This window comes from Orbicella faveolata, unplaced genomic scaffold (assembly GCF_042242905.1).
Source record: "Orbicella faveolata isolate gen_17 unplaced genomic scaffold, um_ofav_v1 contig_36, whole genome shotgun sequence".
Classification (NCBI taxonomy): Eukaryota; Metazoa; Cnidaria; class Anthozoa; order Scleractinia; family Merulinidae; genus Orbicella; species Orbicella faveolata.
Window position 1 is genome coordinate 15695001 of NW_028301565.1, and position 16691 is coordinate 15711691.

At 37.8% G+C, this 16691-nt stretch overlaps 1 protein-coding gene and 1 long non-coding RNA gene across 12 annotated transcripts in view; one reads left to right on the forward strand and one right to left on the reverse strand.

Moving 5' to 3' along the window:
* LOC110055964 (uncharacterized) overlaps positions 1-14094 on the forward strand; it is a 29539-nt gene extending 15445 nt beyond the window's left edge. For 7 of the 11 annotated variants that reach the window (XM_089274465.1, XM_089274469.1, XM_089274468.1 and 4 more), the window contains 15 exons: positions 2003-2041; positions 2211-2261; positions 2443-2481; positions 2774-2812; positions 3086-3136; positions 3246-3287; positions 4670-5041; positions 5427-5504; positions 6032-6400; positions 6786-6851; positions 8007-8384; positions 8859-8927; positions 12235-12424; positions 12547-12707; positions 12926-14094. In XM_089274465.1, coding sequence (XP_089130591.1) covers positions 2003-2041; positions 2211-2261; positions 2443-2481; positions 2774-2812; positions 3086-3136; positions 3246-3287; positions 4670-5041; positions 5427-5504; positions 6032-6400; positions 6786-6851; positions 8007-8384; positions 8859-8927; positions 12235-12424; positions 12547-12707; positions 12926-12960 — 1979 coding nt within the window. In that variant the 3' untranslated portion in view covers positions 12961-14094. The remainder of the gene's footprint in view (positions 1-2002; positions 2042-2210; positions 2262-2442; positions 2482-2773; positions 2813-3085; positions 3137-3245; positions 3288-4669; positions 5042-5426; positions 5505-6031; positions 6401-6785; positions 6852-8006; positions 8385-8858; positions 8928-12234; positions 12425-12546; positions 12708-12925) is intronic. The other 4 variants (XM_089274472.1, XM_089274475.1, XM_089274467.1 and 1 more) reach the window with 3 other exon arrangements.
* On the reverse strand, positions 9147-12238 carry LOC110055947 (uncharacterized). The gene is made up of 3 exons (XR_002297409.2): positions 10232-12238; positions 9740-9868; positions 9147-9269 (listed from the first exon to the last, which is right to left on the reverse strand). It is a non-coding gene; the product is annotated as an uncharacterized LOC110055947 (long non-coding RNA).
* Positions 14095-16691: the final 2597 nt, after the last annotated feature.

Genomic DNA, 16691 nt, shown 5'->3' on the forward strand with positions numbered 1-16691 from the left:
ACACTATTTCTTTCTGAGAAATAGTTTCTTGTTATCAATTTGTTACCACTCGGTACACCACTGACTTATATCAGGAGCCATAATCGGGGACGGAGACCGTAAGTCTCGGGATTCGGGCGCACCTATGATATGGGACAATTTTTCTATTTTTAGAACAAATTGCGTCATCCTGACGTCATATGTCCGCGCGGATTCACGCACATGTCAGTGGCTCTCGCGTGGATGTTGTCACGTTGCGTGATCAAATGGTGAGAGTTGAGAGATTCTCTTGCATATTTTTCACAGCGATGGCAGGGAATAAGGCAGGGAATACGAACCAGGGCGCTTATATGTAGTTTTATGCTCTGAACTAAAGGAAAAGGTGGGTTTTTCAGGGTCGAAAACAAGACTTCAATCTCGCGCTGGGAATGAATAATAAGATCTGCTCACGCTAGTTGTAAGCTTACAAGTATGAATACAGCAAGAATTAAGAATACAGCAACAAAACTCTCTACTCTGGTATCGAGTTAATTTGTGGGTTTCTCAGACAATGGTTAATCATAACCAAAGCCTGTTTTGATGGTTTCTTATTGTTTCTGCTTGTTTGGTAAGTTTGGAAAAGTTTTTGAAAGGAAAGTCTGACGCGTACAATTAGCTCATTTGCATAGTGCAGCTCGTGCACTTTCAAGTCCGAGTCGGTGTTTTCAATTGTCAACAAATCTTGACAAAGATTTCTTTCGTTATCTTTTGTGCTGAGATGCTGCAGCAAATTTCACGAACGCAAAAAAGGCTACTAACATCATGTGTGTTTCTTCAACATAAGTATAGTGAAGTTTTACTCTGCGAAAATGAAAATAGACAAGGAGTTTTGATAACTCGATCAACAAAATCGAAATCGTTATTCCAAGTTGATTAAAGAAAGCGTCATCGTAACTTTGCTGATTATTTCTGCTTTATTCTCATATTTTCAGCTTAGCTTTTAATATGTTCTCAAACATTTATCAATCTTAAACATATTTAAAAACTATAGAGCTATTGTTTGAGTTCGATGTACGCTTTCACACGAAAGTGCGGCGAAACTTCGGTGCAATTTGTCATGTTCACTGACTGTACAAAACACGCATCGGCGGGCGCTCTCATTCATCGACAACAGAGAATTTACTGGATTTTTACACGAATAAAACTGAGTAGTATCTACGGACGTAAAGTTATTGGGCCTTGATGAAACATCAAGCGTTGCTTACAATTCAAGCGAAACTCAAACTAGCAATTATTTTGTTTTACTTTTCGGTCGCGATAGACTGACAAATTCCTCGCAAGCGTGTGGCAAGAGGAGCTAGGAAGCTATGAAGTCCTGAAGCTCTGCTACATCTAAATATATCCAGCTAGTTTTTTGCTGTGTAATGGAAAAGCTGTTGATCTTCAACATATGTGAAATTTAAAGTGGAGTAATGTACAGCTCATGTAAAAGAAGCATCCGTCGGAACACAACTTGGTCAGCGATATCTATAGGCTTACAGCGGAACATACCTAAATTCGACAGTCTTACTTCACTCAAACTGGAGCAGCTTACGATGAAAATTCTTAAGCAAAATTCCAACAGACGTAAACACGTTGAGTTGTGGGCCAAAAACATGAAAAATTTCGGGAATTTCGGACGCCATTTCCCCCGCGCGACATCCGCAAAAATCCTCGCAGCATGTACGCGCGTGTGCCGCAGGTGATGGCACAATTTGTTCTAAAAATAGAATTATTGTCCCATATCATGGGGACAACCCCAATACTTGAAATGGCGCGGGCTTACGGTCTCCGTCACCGATTATGGCTCCTGCTTATATTGGACTTATTTCCAACCTCAACATAATCTTGCATCTAGACAATGGTAGTAATATACACAATATCCTTTCAGCTTTTACACAATCGAAACAATGTACATAACCCCCTTTGCTGAACGACGGAAGTCTTCATATGTTTTCGCCAAAAAAAAAAATTAACTAACACAACCATTCTTACTTGTTACCAGAAACCACGACACCTGCACCTACCACTGGAACGACGAAAGGTACATTATAGGCTTGTAATTCTTTTAGCCTTAGGTATCCAAACTATGCTCTTAATCTATTTTGCCTAGACTACATAACCAGTACATCGTAGCCTTACAAACTATTGTTCTTCTGTCGATCACGGAAGCTTAACTGATTTAAGTCTGCTTTGAACCCCCATTATTACAGAACCAACGCCAACCATGGCATCAACTACCACTGAAAGGTCTACAACTCCAGGTAAATTCACTATGAAGAGGAAATTATTATTGTCTTTTTGACACTGTTGACAACATTTTGATAAATCATGGGTGCATTGCAACATAAAGTCGAGGGACGTTTAGTATGTCTTCCTGAATGTAGAAATAAACGGGGAGCTTGCCGATGTTATTATTTTACTTCTTTTCTTTTTGATTATCAGAAACTACAACACCAGTACCAACTGCTAAAACGACAGGAGGTAAAATATGACCTTGTATTTATATCCAACCTCAAGATAATCTCATACCTAGACAATGGTAGTAAATATAGATAATCTATTTTGTTATCTCTTAGTAGAAAAACGTCACAAAACACTGGCACCAACTACTAAATAAACAGGACGGATGATAATATAAGCTCTCGCTCCTTTCAGCCGTACGTAGCACAGTCGAAGCAATGTACGTGATGCACTTTGCTATAAGCGGATGTCTTCATTGTCTTTATAAAAAGAAATTCACTAACACGACCATTCTTACTTAATTTGTTCCTAGAAACTACAACACCTGTACCGACCACTAGATCGACGAAAGGTAAATTATAGGCTTGAAATCCGATTAGCCTTAACCATCGAAACTACGCATTTAATCTATTTTGCTTAGACTACGTAACCAGCACATCGAAGCTACCGAAATAGGGCGAGGCAGTCAGAAAAGGGTATTAAGGGTATCAGTGGCAAAGTCTATCGGTTATGTTTGAAGTCCTGCTGCAAATAGCTATTTGATCCTTACAAACCTTCTTCTTCTGTCGATCATTGAGGCTTAACTGATTTGATTTAACTGTGGTTTCAACTCTCATTGTTACAGAACCAACAATAGCCGTGGCATCAGCTACCACTGATAGGTCTACAATTCCAGGTAAATTTGCTACGAAATGGAAATTATTTTTTTCCATGCTGTTGACGACATTTTAAGAGCACTGCATGGATGTTAGGTTGAGTTGAAAAGCACTATTTTGATCTTTTAGCTCCGAGCTCAAGACCTCCACCAAGACCTCCAACTGCACCAGGTACGTAGGCAGTTATCTGAGTCATCATTAATATAGCTATAATGTACTCACTGATGATGCGGACAATGTATAAACTCCAGGGATAATCCATTTTAGGCATGGATAGAGTGTTATCACGTAGGGGCCAAACCACTCCCCTAATGTTTCATGAAGGCTATATTTGCTTGGTTTATATATTTCTGAACCAAGTTTGGCAGATGAGCTTTCTTTGTTCTCCAGTTTATTTTACGTGATGACGTCACCAAAACGTGCTATAATTTTTTGTAAAGTCTGATGTAAAGATTATGTCATTGGAAAGGCCTTGACTTGAGGAGTAAAATGCCGGAAATCTTTTTTTGCTATGATGATTATTTTTCGAGATATGGTAAATTAAATATTTTCTTGCTGTCCCCCCGGAATTTTCTTAACCATACTGTCCTTCTTAAGTCAGTCTCTCTGGTTTATTTTTTTCAGTTTTTTTCTAGGAAGGCCAACAATCTAGAAAAGTAGAAAGCTTGATGTTGTAAAAAATCGCATGGTTTTAGAAATTTGATTTTCGGCTTTGTTAAGATGGTATTAACAATAAAAAAACGAATGACTTCACAGGTTATGACGTAACAAAAACTAATTTTAACGCAATAACACTAGAGGGATAATTTTTTATTCCGATTTTCTTCTTTATTTTTGCTTTAGTCATTTGGCACATCACGTGTGCAGCATAGCTGCATTTGCTGGAACAAAATTACGGCTCCAATTTGGGGATTTTTGTCAAGGGGGGGGGCCCATATTTTGCAGAGTTATTTTTCATGATTAAAAATGCCGTATTTCATTTAATTTTTGTGATATGGACAACATTTTTTTTAGGTTTCAACTCCCCTTGAAAAAAAAAATATGCATATTAAAAACTTCAAAAGTGGCAAAAAACATGACGTCATCACTGTGACGTCACAAGTTTCACATTTACTGACATTTTTCACGTAAATATAATTGGCAATAGGTCTCCTGCTCATCTGCCAAGTTTGGTGTAGAAAGAGTCAATACTTTTTAAGTAATGCGAAATAATGTAAAATACCCAAGAACTGAGGAAACATTTGGGGAGTGGTTTGGCCCCTACGTGTATATATTTTTGACGGATGGTGCTTTATGATCACCAGGCTGGCTAAGAGTTAAATTACTGGCTAATATGACACAGTTTTACGCAGAACTGTGTACGTACAGTGCAAATCCGAAATGCAGTTGAAAACTTGAGGTACGATACATTTGCAATCTAAGAGGGAGTTTCGGCAATCCTTTACTGGTCTCCATCTTGATCGACTTGAACTACCGGTGAAAGACCTTTCCCAACCGACCAGCTGGTTAGTGCTGAATTCTTTATCAATAGATCTCCTTTCTTTGACTTGTAGAGTGTGTCAGTTATTCCTATCTTGACTCCGCCGATAGATCGATGAACTTCAAAGCTAATAGTGCACAGCCAGCTGAATGCGACGACTCTCTGCAGCAAGGTTGGTACAGGTTTAGAGGTGACGCAGGTGATCAAATGCCTACTTCTTGCGTGGCTGAATTTTACTGCGGCGCACATGCACCAGGCTGGCTTTCAACAAGTCATCCAACAGTAGCCCAGGGTGCTGTGCGCGCCAAAGTGTGTTTTCATTGGGGCAAAAGATGCTGTTACTGGTCGATGAACATCACAGTTCGTAACTGCAGTGGGTTTTACGTGTATAAACTGAACAAGCCTCCAAAGTGTAGACTGCGTTACTGCGGGAACGGAGCGCAAGGTGAGTAAGAAGTTTAGGTGAATTCTTTGCTGTCAGTAATATTTTCAGATCTGGTAGACTCGGTAGAATGTATAATTACAGAAGTCTCTTTATAGATTGCACTATTTCACATGCAGTAGCATCTTTTCATTATATACTGTATCCAGGAGGTGTATGTAAAGTCGATTAACACAGGTTTCAAGAAATGATCTAGGGAGGTGTTTTGTCGCCAATATTATTCTGAAGGGAAAGTGACCGATTAGGGTTTCCGCGGCTGAACAAACAGTATTAATGCGCCCCTTAAGCATGTGTATTGAGAAATATATTTGATCATCTCATGAAGGAACACAGCCTTCGATTTTTGCAAAACTGTGCGTGATACTTTTCTCTCATTTTGTTTCGTTAGCTCCCACCACAAACCCAGCTTCACCTTCAAGTTCGGAGTCAAGTCAAACTTTACCGACAAGTCCTTCAAATCCTTCAGGTATCGTTCTGTGCTGTTTTCTTTCTTTTTTTTTTTTTTCCTCTGTCTTGACGTTTGAACAGCTTTCAGTCATTGTGTCTATTCAAGCTGGCTTGGAAAATGTTTCTTGCTGTTGTGATTGCTGATTACCACTGCGCTGTAGTCGTAGTTTCAGTTCACTCGTCTCCTTGTTGATTGTCTCTGTTTGATGCATTTATCAAATGAAACCTTAAAATAATCTATAATATGAATAAAATAAACCAAGACGGTAGCTTTTTGGGGGGACCAAGAAGCCAAACAGAGTTGAATCAGAAAGATTTATGTGGATTACGAACAATAAACTGTAAAAAATCTAGAAAGTCGTCAAAGAGCAGGGTTACCTTTGAACTAACGTCCTTGTCTATGGTATCAATGCATGTCTTTCTGGATGTAATTAGTTGCAACCGCTATCTTACCTTTGTCATATGTCTTTAACCGGTCGTGCACTGTCTATTCCATAAGTATCACCTGAGAAAAAGGTTTAAGTTTTATTGCCGAATTTCCCTCAGAATGTTTAAACTACAAGTTCCTGAACGAATCTAACCGAGCTCAAGGATATTCAAGCAGTAACCGCCTTGCATTGTGCGACGAAAAACTCTCAGAAAGCTGGTACAGATTCAGTGGAGGAGCTGGTGATAAGATGCCTGACTACTGTGTCGATAAATTAAGCTGTGGCACGCATGCGCCGGGCTGGTTAAATACAACCCATCCTTCAGTAGCCGACGGAATTGTTGAAACCAATGTTTGTTTTCATTGGGGATCTGACTGCTGTTATTGGTCGGCAACTATCAAAGTTCGGAACTGTGGAGGGTTCTTTGTTTACCTGTTAAACCATACACCCTACTGTAACCTTCGCTATTGTGGAAACAAAAAGCAAGGTAGGAAAAACCGTATAACAAAATGGCATAGCTAGCAACAGATTTTGGCAGATCGCGTTAAGTATGGCTTTTAAAAAAGTGAATTTTATGGAGTAAATGGTAGTAAAGTGTATTGAAGAGTATTATAGAAAGTTCATTATGGGGAAATACCTCGATCTTTGGTTTCTTCGACGTGCACAGAGATACTATTTTTATCTTTCACATGCGAGGATGCTGATGTCATTGTACGGACATCGCTATTTTTTTGAACGTCATTGAAGTTGAATTTGTTGATACCATCAGCAGTCGAATATAAAATTTTAATCACCGCACGGTCCTGTAATATAGCCTCTATGTATGATAAATATTCGGTTTTGCTAATAACAGCGTCTTGTTTTAATTTCAGAGCCATCGACAACTACACCACATTCCTCAAAACCCACTGCTCGTCCCACCCGTACACCCTCTCCCGGTAGGTATTGTTCAACACGCATTCTACTTTTTCATCTACTTGAAAGTTGGGTCATCATTATAAACTGAAATGTGAGTAGGTTGTCTTTAGTACTGATATAACCTGCCCATTTGACGTAATATTAGTTTTTTGGAAAAGATAGCTGAGCGTAAGAAGCCGATTATAAAAAAATCCCGTCCATACCATGCTTAATACATGAATAGTAATGTAATTTAATAATAATAATAATGATAATAATAATAATAATAATAATAATAATAATAATAATAATAATAACTCTCCTTTCTACCGCCCACCTTCTCAGGCGGGCCCTCTCCACCAAGTAGAAACCCTCTTTGCCTCCCAAAGTCCATGGTTTGGACTCGGATGCTGCGAGAGAAAATCACCCATAATAATAATAATAATAATAATAATAATAATAATAATAATAATAATAATAATAATAATAACAACAATTTTTTTTAAAAAAAAATACTACTATCATCATCATAACATTAATTAACATATTCCATACAAATTGGTATATAATAATAATAATAATAATGTTTATTAGTGGCTTATAAAAATTCTTAGGACAATATATATGTCAGGGAAATACTAACTTACAAACGAATAATAATAATAATAATAATAATGATAATAATAATAATTAACTATTACATTGAAACAAGATACACATGAGATATGGAGATGCTGTTATGAAGGGGTTGAGTGAATTATGTTATTAGTGGCTTATTCTCTGTGTTCGTTGAGGTATTTCCTAATTCTATAAATCTAGCCTGGGTCGACTTGTCGCCTTTTTGCTACCCATTGTCAGAATGTGACTTACATTTACAGATATAACTCTTCAATGGAATATGAGGACTTTTAGTTACTAATTCTGCGCTTCTAAGTAGAAAATCTGCAGGGCTTTCTTGCTTGCAGGGATCCCCTGAAATTAATTGCTCCCTATTTTTTAACACCCTTCTAATTGCTGGGTCGACAGTAGTATAGAAGCTTTACAGAGAAAATCCGTCATTTGAGAAATAGGGTCCACAAGCTCTTCATTTTTGTATATTGTGAACCTGGCAATAATTACGTTAGTTAAGCGTATATAGTGATAATTCAAATCCGTTCTAAATATTCAATTTTTCGTTTATCTTCACCTGTGCAAAGAATGTACCAGATACAGAGTACTACGCGGTAGCGATCGTTCGCAAAGCTACGAGTATAAAAACATTCAGGGCGCCAAACCTAAATGTGATCGACGCCTGGCTAAAGCCTGGTACAGATTCATGGGATTGGCGGGAAACCGGATGCCAGAAACCTGTGTTTCTTCCTATCACTGTGGTACCCATGCCCCTGGATGGCTTCGTGGAGTACATCCCGACGTCTCTGAAGGAGTGGTGTCAAGAACGGTGTGTTTCACTTGGCGCAACAAATGCTGCAGCTGGCGCAGTATAATCTTAGTCAGAAATTGTGGCAATTTTTATGTCTACAAATTACAAAGAGCTCCAAAGTGCAAACTTCGTTACTGTGGTGTTGGTGTAAACGGTAGGTGACTGCATTTGTCTAATGACTTTTATGCAATTTAACGGCTTAAAGCAAATATCCTTTGAAACATTGCAAAATGATATTCAACGCTAGATTACTTTGCACTAGAATGGTTAACAACTCTTTCGAAGTCACATAAAGTCTAAGTCAGTGAGAAGTATCTATACATGTATATCAAATAGCTAAATATAACCAGGGCCATAGCCAGAAAAAAAAAAATTGACAGAGGCAATACCCATGAAAGAATTATGACTAAGGCTACGTCCCTGGTTAATTTCTCCTCCAAGATATTGGATAGTGTTTATGATGACTATAAACAACAAAAACGAAAAAATAAATATATAACTCAAGCAAGTACCTCGGTTTGCCTGTTACTAGCTACGGCCCTGAATTCACTTACAATACTGGACAACTTAAGATTTTTCACCACTGCCGAAATTTTATTATTTGACTTCATTGTATTACCTCGAACAGCATTGACGACGGCAAAGCCAACGACGGCAAAGCCAACTACAACGCAGCCTCCTCAACCTACCCCCACAAGTAAGTTCATTAGGTTTAAGAGCCTTATAAGCATTCGTCAGTGCCTGTAATGTATTGTTCTTTAACCCTTTTCACATTCTACACTCGGAACTACTATTTTTGTTTGAAATGAAATCCCAATATATTCATTCGCCAGGTTGAAAATAAAACGGTTGACAGAAGAAGGCAGCTTTCAATCGTGTTTTTCATTTTCAAAAATTGAACACAAACGACCACAAATTTGTTTAAAGTTTTAATACACGATATTTGTTTTCTGAAATTTCAGTGAAGAGCCCCTTCTTGTTTGTCCTCCAATACTTCAGGGTTGAGTTTATCCAGATTGCATATCGGGATCGGTGAAGCCTGAATAAGACGAACAAAGAACAGCCACCAGTTATAAAATGAACTTTATCGGTGCTCAAATTCTGCAGTTTTTAAAGGCATGCCTCAGATTCAATTGATCTATTCCCCAGGTTATTTTCTTATTTCTATTTATACATAACTGAATTTACGAAAACCGTGTCAATGCGGAAAATGTGTTCCCTTGTACCAAATGATCTAACTACACACTTTGATTTCAAGACTCCTAAGATCCTAAAAATCACCTTACGAGCGATGAAAAAAAAAAAAAATACTGACATTCCTTTCAATTTTTACGACGCCTTCTTTGGAAAAAAAAGTCCTTGACCAGGGCCAGATGTTTCATATATTCGGACATATGTTTAATTATTTATGTATCAATCTGAAAAAAGAACTTCTCACCTTTTCTCATCACAAGTAAGCCATCTAACTCAGTATTTGTGAGAGTCAAAAGAAATTCGGTTTTTACTGACCTGACAATTAACGTTTTTAACAAAAGGTGCAAGTCTTCCTGCAGTTCGTGTAAAGGAAAGCAATGTATCTTGGTTTTAAACAGCGGGATCGTATAAGCTTGCACAACCGGGGTTTGAGATCCATACAATCTATGGACACACAAAGTATGCGCAGTGGTTAGTCTTCGGGACAATCCTCCAATAACAATATCACCTATATACTGTTGCAGAGGTACGCAGAAGTACCATTACGCATTTCAAACACAAGCAGGTAAAACGCAGAAACGAATAGAGAAACGAGAAAGGAGTGAATGTTTAGGATTTCAGTAAAACTCTGCTGAAGTAACAGAACAGAACAGCCTCTTGGAAGTAAGACGTAAAACGGGAGCTGAATTGGTTAACTAAAATGGTCGGTATCAAACTGAAACAACTAACAAAAGACATATCCATGGACAATACATTGCACAACTGTGAACGTTTTTATCAAAGCAAGAAAGCGATATTATACAGTACCCCCAAAGGAGATGTCTGCAGATTTGTCTCGGCTCTCGACGAGGGCTGTGGCATGGTATGACAACAGAATTGGTACGAAAAGAACAGCTAGGAAAAAACACAATTTAAACATGGCTGAGGTCAATTGTCAAGGTTCAAGAGCAAACGACCAACTCCTTTGGCGAGCAGCTGAAGAACAACACTCTTCTTTTCTCCTTTTATAGTTCTATCTCCCACTCAATTTGTGGTCAAGGTAAATATAGATATAGCCGGACACGTGGCCTTCGCAACAGGTGCGATACGTCAACGAAGTCCGCAATCAAACAAAAAAAAATTAATAATAAAATAAAATAAGGCATAATGTTGCGGCGCGTTTGTCACTTTGGTTTTCATGGCAGCCGTAATGCATTCTGGAAATACAGAAAAAAAAAAAGGGGGAAATAAATAGCGAATATAAAAAATGAAATTAAAACAATAGGCTTTAATTTCTTAGGACAAGTTCCGTATGGACGTCCGCAACCTCAATTGAAAAGTACACAAACAAGGTACGCGCGGGGAGCAAAACCAACGTCAAATTTGCAGGCTAACAAGTAATCTTAAAATCGATTAGAATCTCCCACAATCCCGGTGTGGTGCGGCTGTTATCCTCGCGTTTCTTGCTGTGAATAATATTAGTGCCTATGAAGTAAAATTGTTTTCCGATATTTATGATATATACCGTTTGAAATACGTGATTCCAAAGTTAAGATGTTTACGGTAAAATTGACGATTGTACAAGCCCTCAAAGTTGTGGCACTGTGTTCTCAAAAACGGTATTCGAATATAAAATACACAATGAGAACGATCTAATAAGGTCTGCGGTTCCTTTATTGGTCTTATCTACTTCTTCCGACAAACAGGGCTACCTAAGGAAGCAATCAACCTCACAGCCTGGGTCCACTGATAAGCACATATCAAATTAACTGCAATTAGCTTGTGGTAACTTATGTAAACTGATATGTTGTCCCTTTCAAGAGAGCAAAAAAAAAAAAACATCTTCCAAAACTTCGTCCGCCGTCTCATTAGATCAAGATTAAGGGACTATGTTCGCAGTAGTTACTAAAGCGCAAAAAGAAGTAATCGATAAATATGGTTCGCCGCAGGAGGGCATGAAAAACAAAAACCTCAAGTATTTAATGTTGCTAACACTATTTAATTATATTATGATAACGAGAAATTTGTTTTGATTTGTTGATATATATTTTTTATTTGTTATCAGGTTAGCATCACTCTTTTTATCGAAAAAAAAAAGTGAAAGGAAAACGTCTTTGATCAATTCTCGCACTGTAATTTAAATGTCACAACGAAAAAAATTGTCGTTCGCAAATAGACCTTTTCACGATTTCTGACGTCATCATATCTGGAGGAGGGGCAAACACGGCAAAAATTACAGTAAATGTATGGGGGAAATGGAGAATCTACTATCTGACAACTTACGGAAGTTCGAGTTCTGAAGTATTTGTGAATTAAAAGCTACTGATACTAAAGAAAAAATCTACTGATCGCATTTGAGGGAAATGGCCTCGCTAAAAAAGTCACGATTAAAGTTTTCACTTCTCCATACATTGGTCTGTGATTAAAACTTACATCTGTATGAACAAATTAAAAGTGCAATTCCTCGCCTCATAGCTGATCTATGGTCTTCAAGTTTGATCTAAAACCCTTCTACCGGTTATCTTTTCCTTGTAACTAATAAAATACTCAGAAATTCAATCACTCTTAACTTTTTTTGCATCGAACTTTTAACTTCTCCAGTACATAAAACTGCAATTTTTTCTATGTTTGCCCCACCGCCCAACAAGCAAGAGGACGTCAGGAACGGTCAAAAGGTCTATTTGCCCAAGCACAGTTTCATAGCACTAGTTCCACAAGCAGATTGACGATGAAATATAGACGTGCACAAACTATTTGGTATAACGGGACAACTTTCATAAGAGCTGCATAACACAAATATCATCTTTACGACCCTTTTGTTCCATCTTCAGAATTCAAACATGGTTTTATCATCATTTGTTTACCTACGGAAATGCAAGTTCACGTTGCACGGAAAAGTTTGCCTCCTTTTGTGGATCCCGGTCTACTCCGCCTTGATGACCCGCGTTGTGGAGTGGTACAGACGGACGAAAATGACATCAGACTAACAACACCGCTGGACAGATGTGGTACAATACGCAGGTGAAATAGTGCTCGAATGCAAAGAAGTAGAGTCCTTTCCATATTATTAGACATCATTTATAAAACCCGGTGTTTGTGTCTCAAAACTAAAAACTTTTTTTTTCATCTTGTATTGGTTTTAGAACTTACGACGAGTCTGTTTCATTCCATAACAAAGTTGTGGCCGAGTCTGATATGGGAAGTAAGCGTTCTTTCCTAGAGTTTCCGTTCAGATGCTCCTACAAGAAACTTCCTTCATCCGAGGTAGAGAACTACCTTCAACCACTCTACTACCACGGGCAAGGTAATGGCGTTAATAAGTGATTGGAGCGCGTAAAATTGAATCTAGCTAGGGATATTTTTTTGACGATTAAAAGGTACCTTTTTTCCGAGTCCTAATTCGCTGGGGTTGCCTAGCTTTTATGATGTTTAAGTTTCTCGTTTTCAGGAGAAATTATAATGGTACCTGAAAATATTGAGATTTATCACTAGTCATATACTGACTTCAGTTTTCTTCCACAGTGATGGACTCCACCCTCAAGGATTACACAGGGTAACCAACGTCAGGCTGCGACTTAAGAGGAACGTCAAGTTCAAACCAAAAGCTTGGAAATGAACGATTAGTTTTTAACCTCTCATATGACATTACCCCTGATCTAAGCCTCATCCGTAGAGTCCTCTCATCGTCAAGATAGTGGCAGATCTAAACAGGCCAAATGCAAATAACATTAATCTCTTTTTATTGATATTCCCTCGCATGAGTCTCTTTTCCAAGCTTGCTCCAGTCCAATACCGAGAATACAAAGATCACACGTACATCCGATTATCAGAGAAAGGCAAGGGTCTATGTTCATTGTGGGCCCCCGCCCTGCATGGTGCCCCTTCCTTTTTGAGCAAGATCAATCGAAACTTGAACGACTCCCCTCCACCAAAAAAAAAAAAAAAAAAAAAAAAGGCCCAACAGAAAACTCTGGAGCACTTTTGGATCTGCAACTAATATCCTAGATAGTGTAGATTGGCAATGGTTGACAATAAAAGCCTAGAGATGAGATTGGACTGTGTTAATGTCTGGCATTACGTTCTGTGTGGCGTTGAGTCCTTAGATAGACAACACTTCCGTTAGATGCTAGATCGCGCTATTTGAGCTGATTATTTTCATCTACAGCCATCCCAAAACATACAGAAAATTAAACTTTAATATTGAGAGGATATGATGATAAGTATTTTAGTATTTCACCGTTAAAACGGCACTTCGAAGCTAGCTAGTATTTGAAATAAATAGGGTCATTGAAGATGAAAGTTCTTTTTTAGTTAGCTGATAGAACAGACTGTTTTCAATCTATTTTGTGATGTGTATTACAAGTAATTGTTTGGTTATTTTTTAAACTTTCATTTCTTTAAACAATGTGCGGTTAATTAGGTTCCTAAAAGAAATGCGAGAAACGTTTGAGAGAAAATCCTGTTCAAGGTCGAAAAGCAGGCCCAAGATAATGACAAAATAACATTACTTACGTTTACTGGAAAAGGGTGTTTCCCAAATTTCCTCAGTCCTAAAAAAGCTGCCACGAACTCCATTAGCTTTAGGCAATGTATGGTCAGATTTATCAAAAAATAAAAGAATAATAATAATAATAATAATAATAATAATAATAATAATAATAATAATAAATGTCGCATGTCTGAAATGGTTAGTAATGTTTTCTCCTGTGATATCGTTCTCTTTTTTTGTTCAATTCCTTTCCCCCACTCCCTTCCCCTTACTCTTACTAGCTAGTTAAAAAGAACTTTTAACAGTCGTATTTCCAACGAAGTAGTCGTCTAGTTAGTCCGTGATTCCATCTTACTCTCTTTTCTCCTGACACGCTTTTGTATACATTTCAACTGTATACATGACATACAGATTCTAGTTTTGATATCCAAATAATTGATCAAGTTTCAAGTTTCGCTTTTTTTCCACCATGGTGGGCAGCCCACCGATTACTAATAAAAAATATCATGTTTATATTCCTTTTAATTTACAATTATCATTTCATATCAATTTTTAAGCGATAGTTTTTTACTGATTTGCATTGATTGATATTTGATTTACTTTCGCAGAACTTTTGTTCTGAATTATTTATATAAAGTACTCAGTACATAGCTAGCGATCTAAATTGTGCAAACATGTTACCGCACAATTCACCATCAACACCAAATGTTCAACTTTCTTAAATGGAACCAGGGTATTCACCTCAGGTTATTCATCATTTACGTTCGAAAAAAGTACCTATATATAATCATAGAATTAAATCATTCTCCCCACCTGCTGTTCGGCAGACTGATCTTCAAAAGACTAGGGGATAATAGTTATTCTTACTGGGAAAAAGCGCTCTACTTCCTTAAAATAGCAAAAGTACTAAAGAGCACAAGTATGTGATAAAAATATATCATCTGCATACTTTTCTATACCCTCCTTTTACAGTCTGTGCTGCTGTCCTAGTTTCATCATTGCGCCTGCTTAAACATTCTTTTCAGCAGCATTTAAAAAGCTTAAAACCAACCAACCAAACAAACAAAAAAGGAAAAAAATAAAACAAGAATATCTAAAGGATGGAATGTTTTCCTCATACCATTTTAGCTCTATTTCTCTCCGTGATTACTTTTATTTTTGAACACCTATTAATTATGATCTATATCCCTTATTAATCTCCCAGTTATTGTTAGAGGATTGAATTTCAAAGGGATAACTAAAAAATAACTGTACGCGACATTTTATGTAAGCCCATGTTACTAAACCCACGTGAACAGATTCACTGATTGGTTAGAAAGTCATGTACCTCCGTAAAAATCAGGAAAGTGCCAACAGCGGGCGTCTGGAAAACCCGAATAACGAATACCGAATAGTCGTGAACAGTACGAATAGTCTCAAATACTGCGCATGCATAGTGGCGAACAGTCGCGAAAAGGGGCGAATAGTGACGAGTAGTCGTCTATAGTCACCGCTTTAGATCTAACATCATGATCATGCGTTAATTGATTATCCAATCAAGCAATTGAATTTCAGTGAATTTATTGCCTTTTCTTCTCCGGACTCAGGCTAGGGCTGTCCATCGCCGACATTAAGAACACAGAAAACACAAGGATAACCTAATAAAGTCGTACTTCCGCTTTTGCAGCGGTTAAAACGGAAGAAATTACGTTTAGAAACAACTTTTGTCTTGATAAGCGTCTGTACTTTTTAGCGGAAAAATCCCATCCATACGTTGCTGCGAGGTTGACTGCGAGATACTGGGTACCCTATTTGTTACGATTTGCCACTATTTGCCACTATTTGCCACTATTCGAGACTATTCGCACTATTCGAGACTATTGGCACTGTTCGTACTATTCGTTATTCGCTATTCAGGACTATTCGCTGTTCGCTATTCGCGACTATTCGTTATTCGCGACTATTCGCTATTCGCTATTCGGGTTTTCCAGACACTCGCCAACAACAGATATTAATTTTACCAAAATATTTAATTTGTGAAGTTCGATAAAAATCTTCTACTGTGGTGGAGTGGTTACTTTTAAATAAGTGCCTTTTTTAATTCGTTGAGATTTTTGGAATGCATCTATATTAATAACTCTGAGCATTGATCTCCGAGCTCATATTAATAACTCTGAGCATTAATCTCTCTGCTCAATATTTTGATGTATTGATTGGGTAAGCCAAGCCCCCCAAAAAGTTCATCATTTTTAAGGTTACAGTATACCTTCGGGTCGGCAATTTTCTTCAAATTTGGATTTTTGGGTCAAAATAGTGGTCGAAGAATAATCTCTAATTTCTGAAAAAAATTTTTGAAAAAGGCTAAATATTGGCGGAGAAATGGCGGTTTTACGTTTTCACCGGAAGTAAAAGTTTACCTCTTGATTGACAGCCCTATGGCGCGTATGCAATCAACCGAGACGATTTTCGCGGGAATTACCTATATGGATGTCACGAATTGACTACTCAGTTGATCAGCATTGTTGTTCTGACTACCCAGCATTTTTGGTATTAGGCGTGTCTCTATGTTAAGTTATAAGTAAACATAGACCGTGTTTAAACCATGGACCAGTTCGAAAAAGCGAAAACAGCGAAGAACGAATGAAAATACATCAATGAGTGAAGAAGCGATAGTTCGCCACGCGGATGAAGCTATAGTTATCGTATAAGGCGGGCAAATGTTCGTGGTAAGAGAAAAGAAAGGTTCTATAAAAATTTCGGAACTTGACAGCAATAACAGGGATGCTGACAGAGACTCTTCTGATGAGTCCGATATCGACG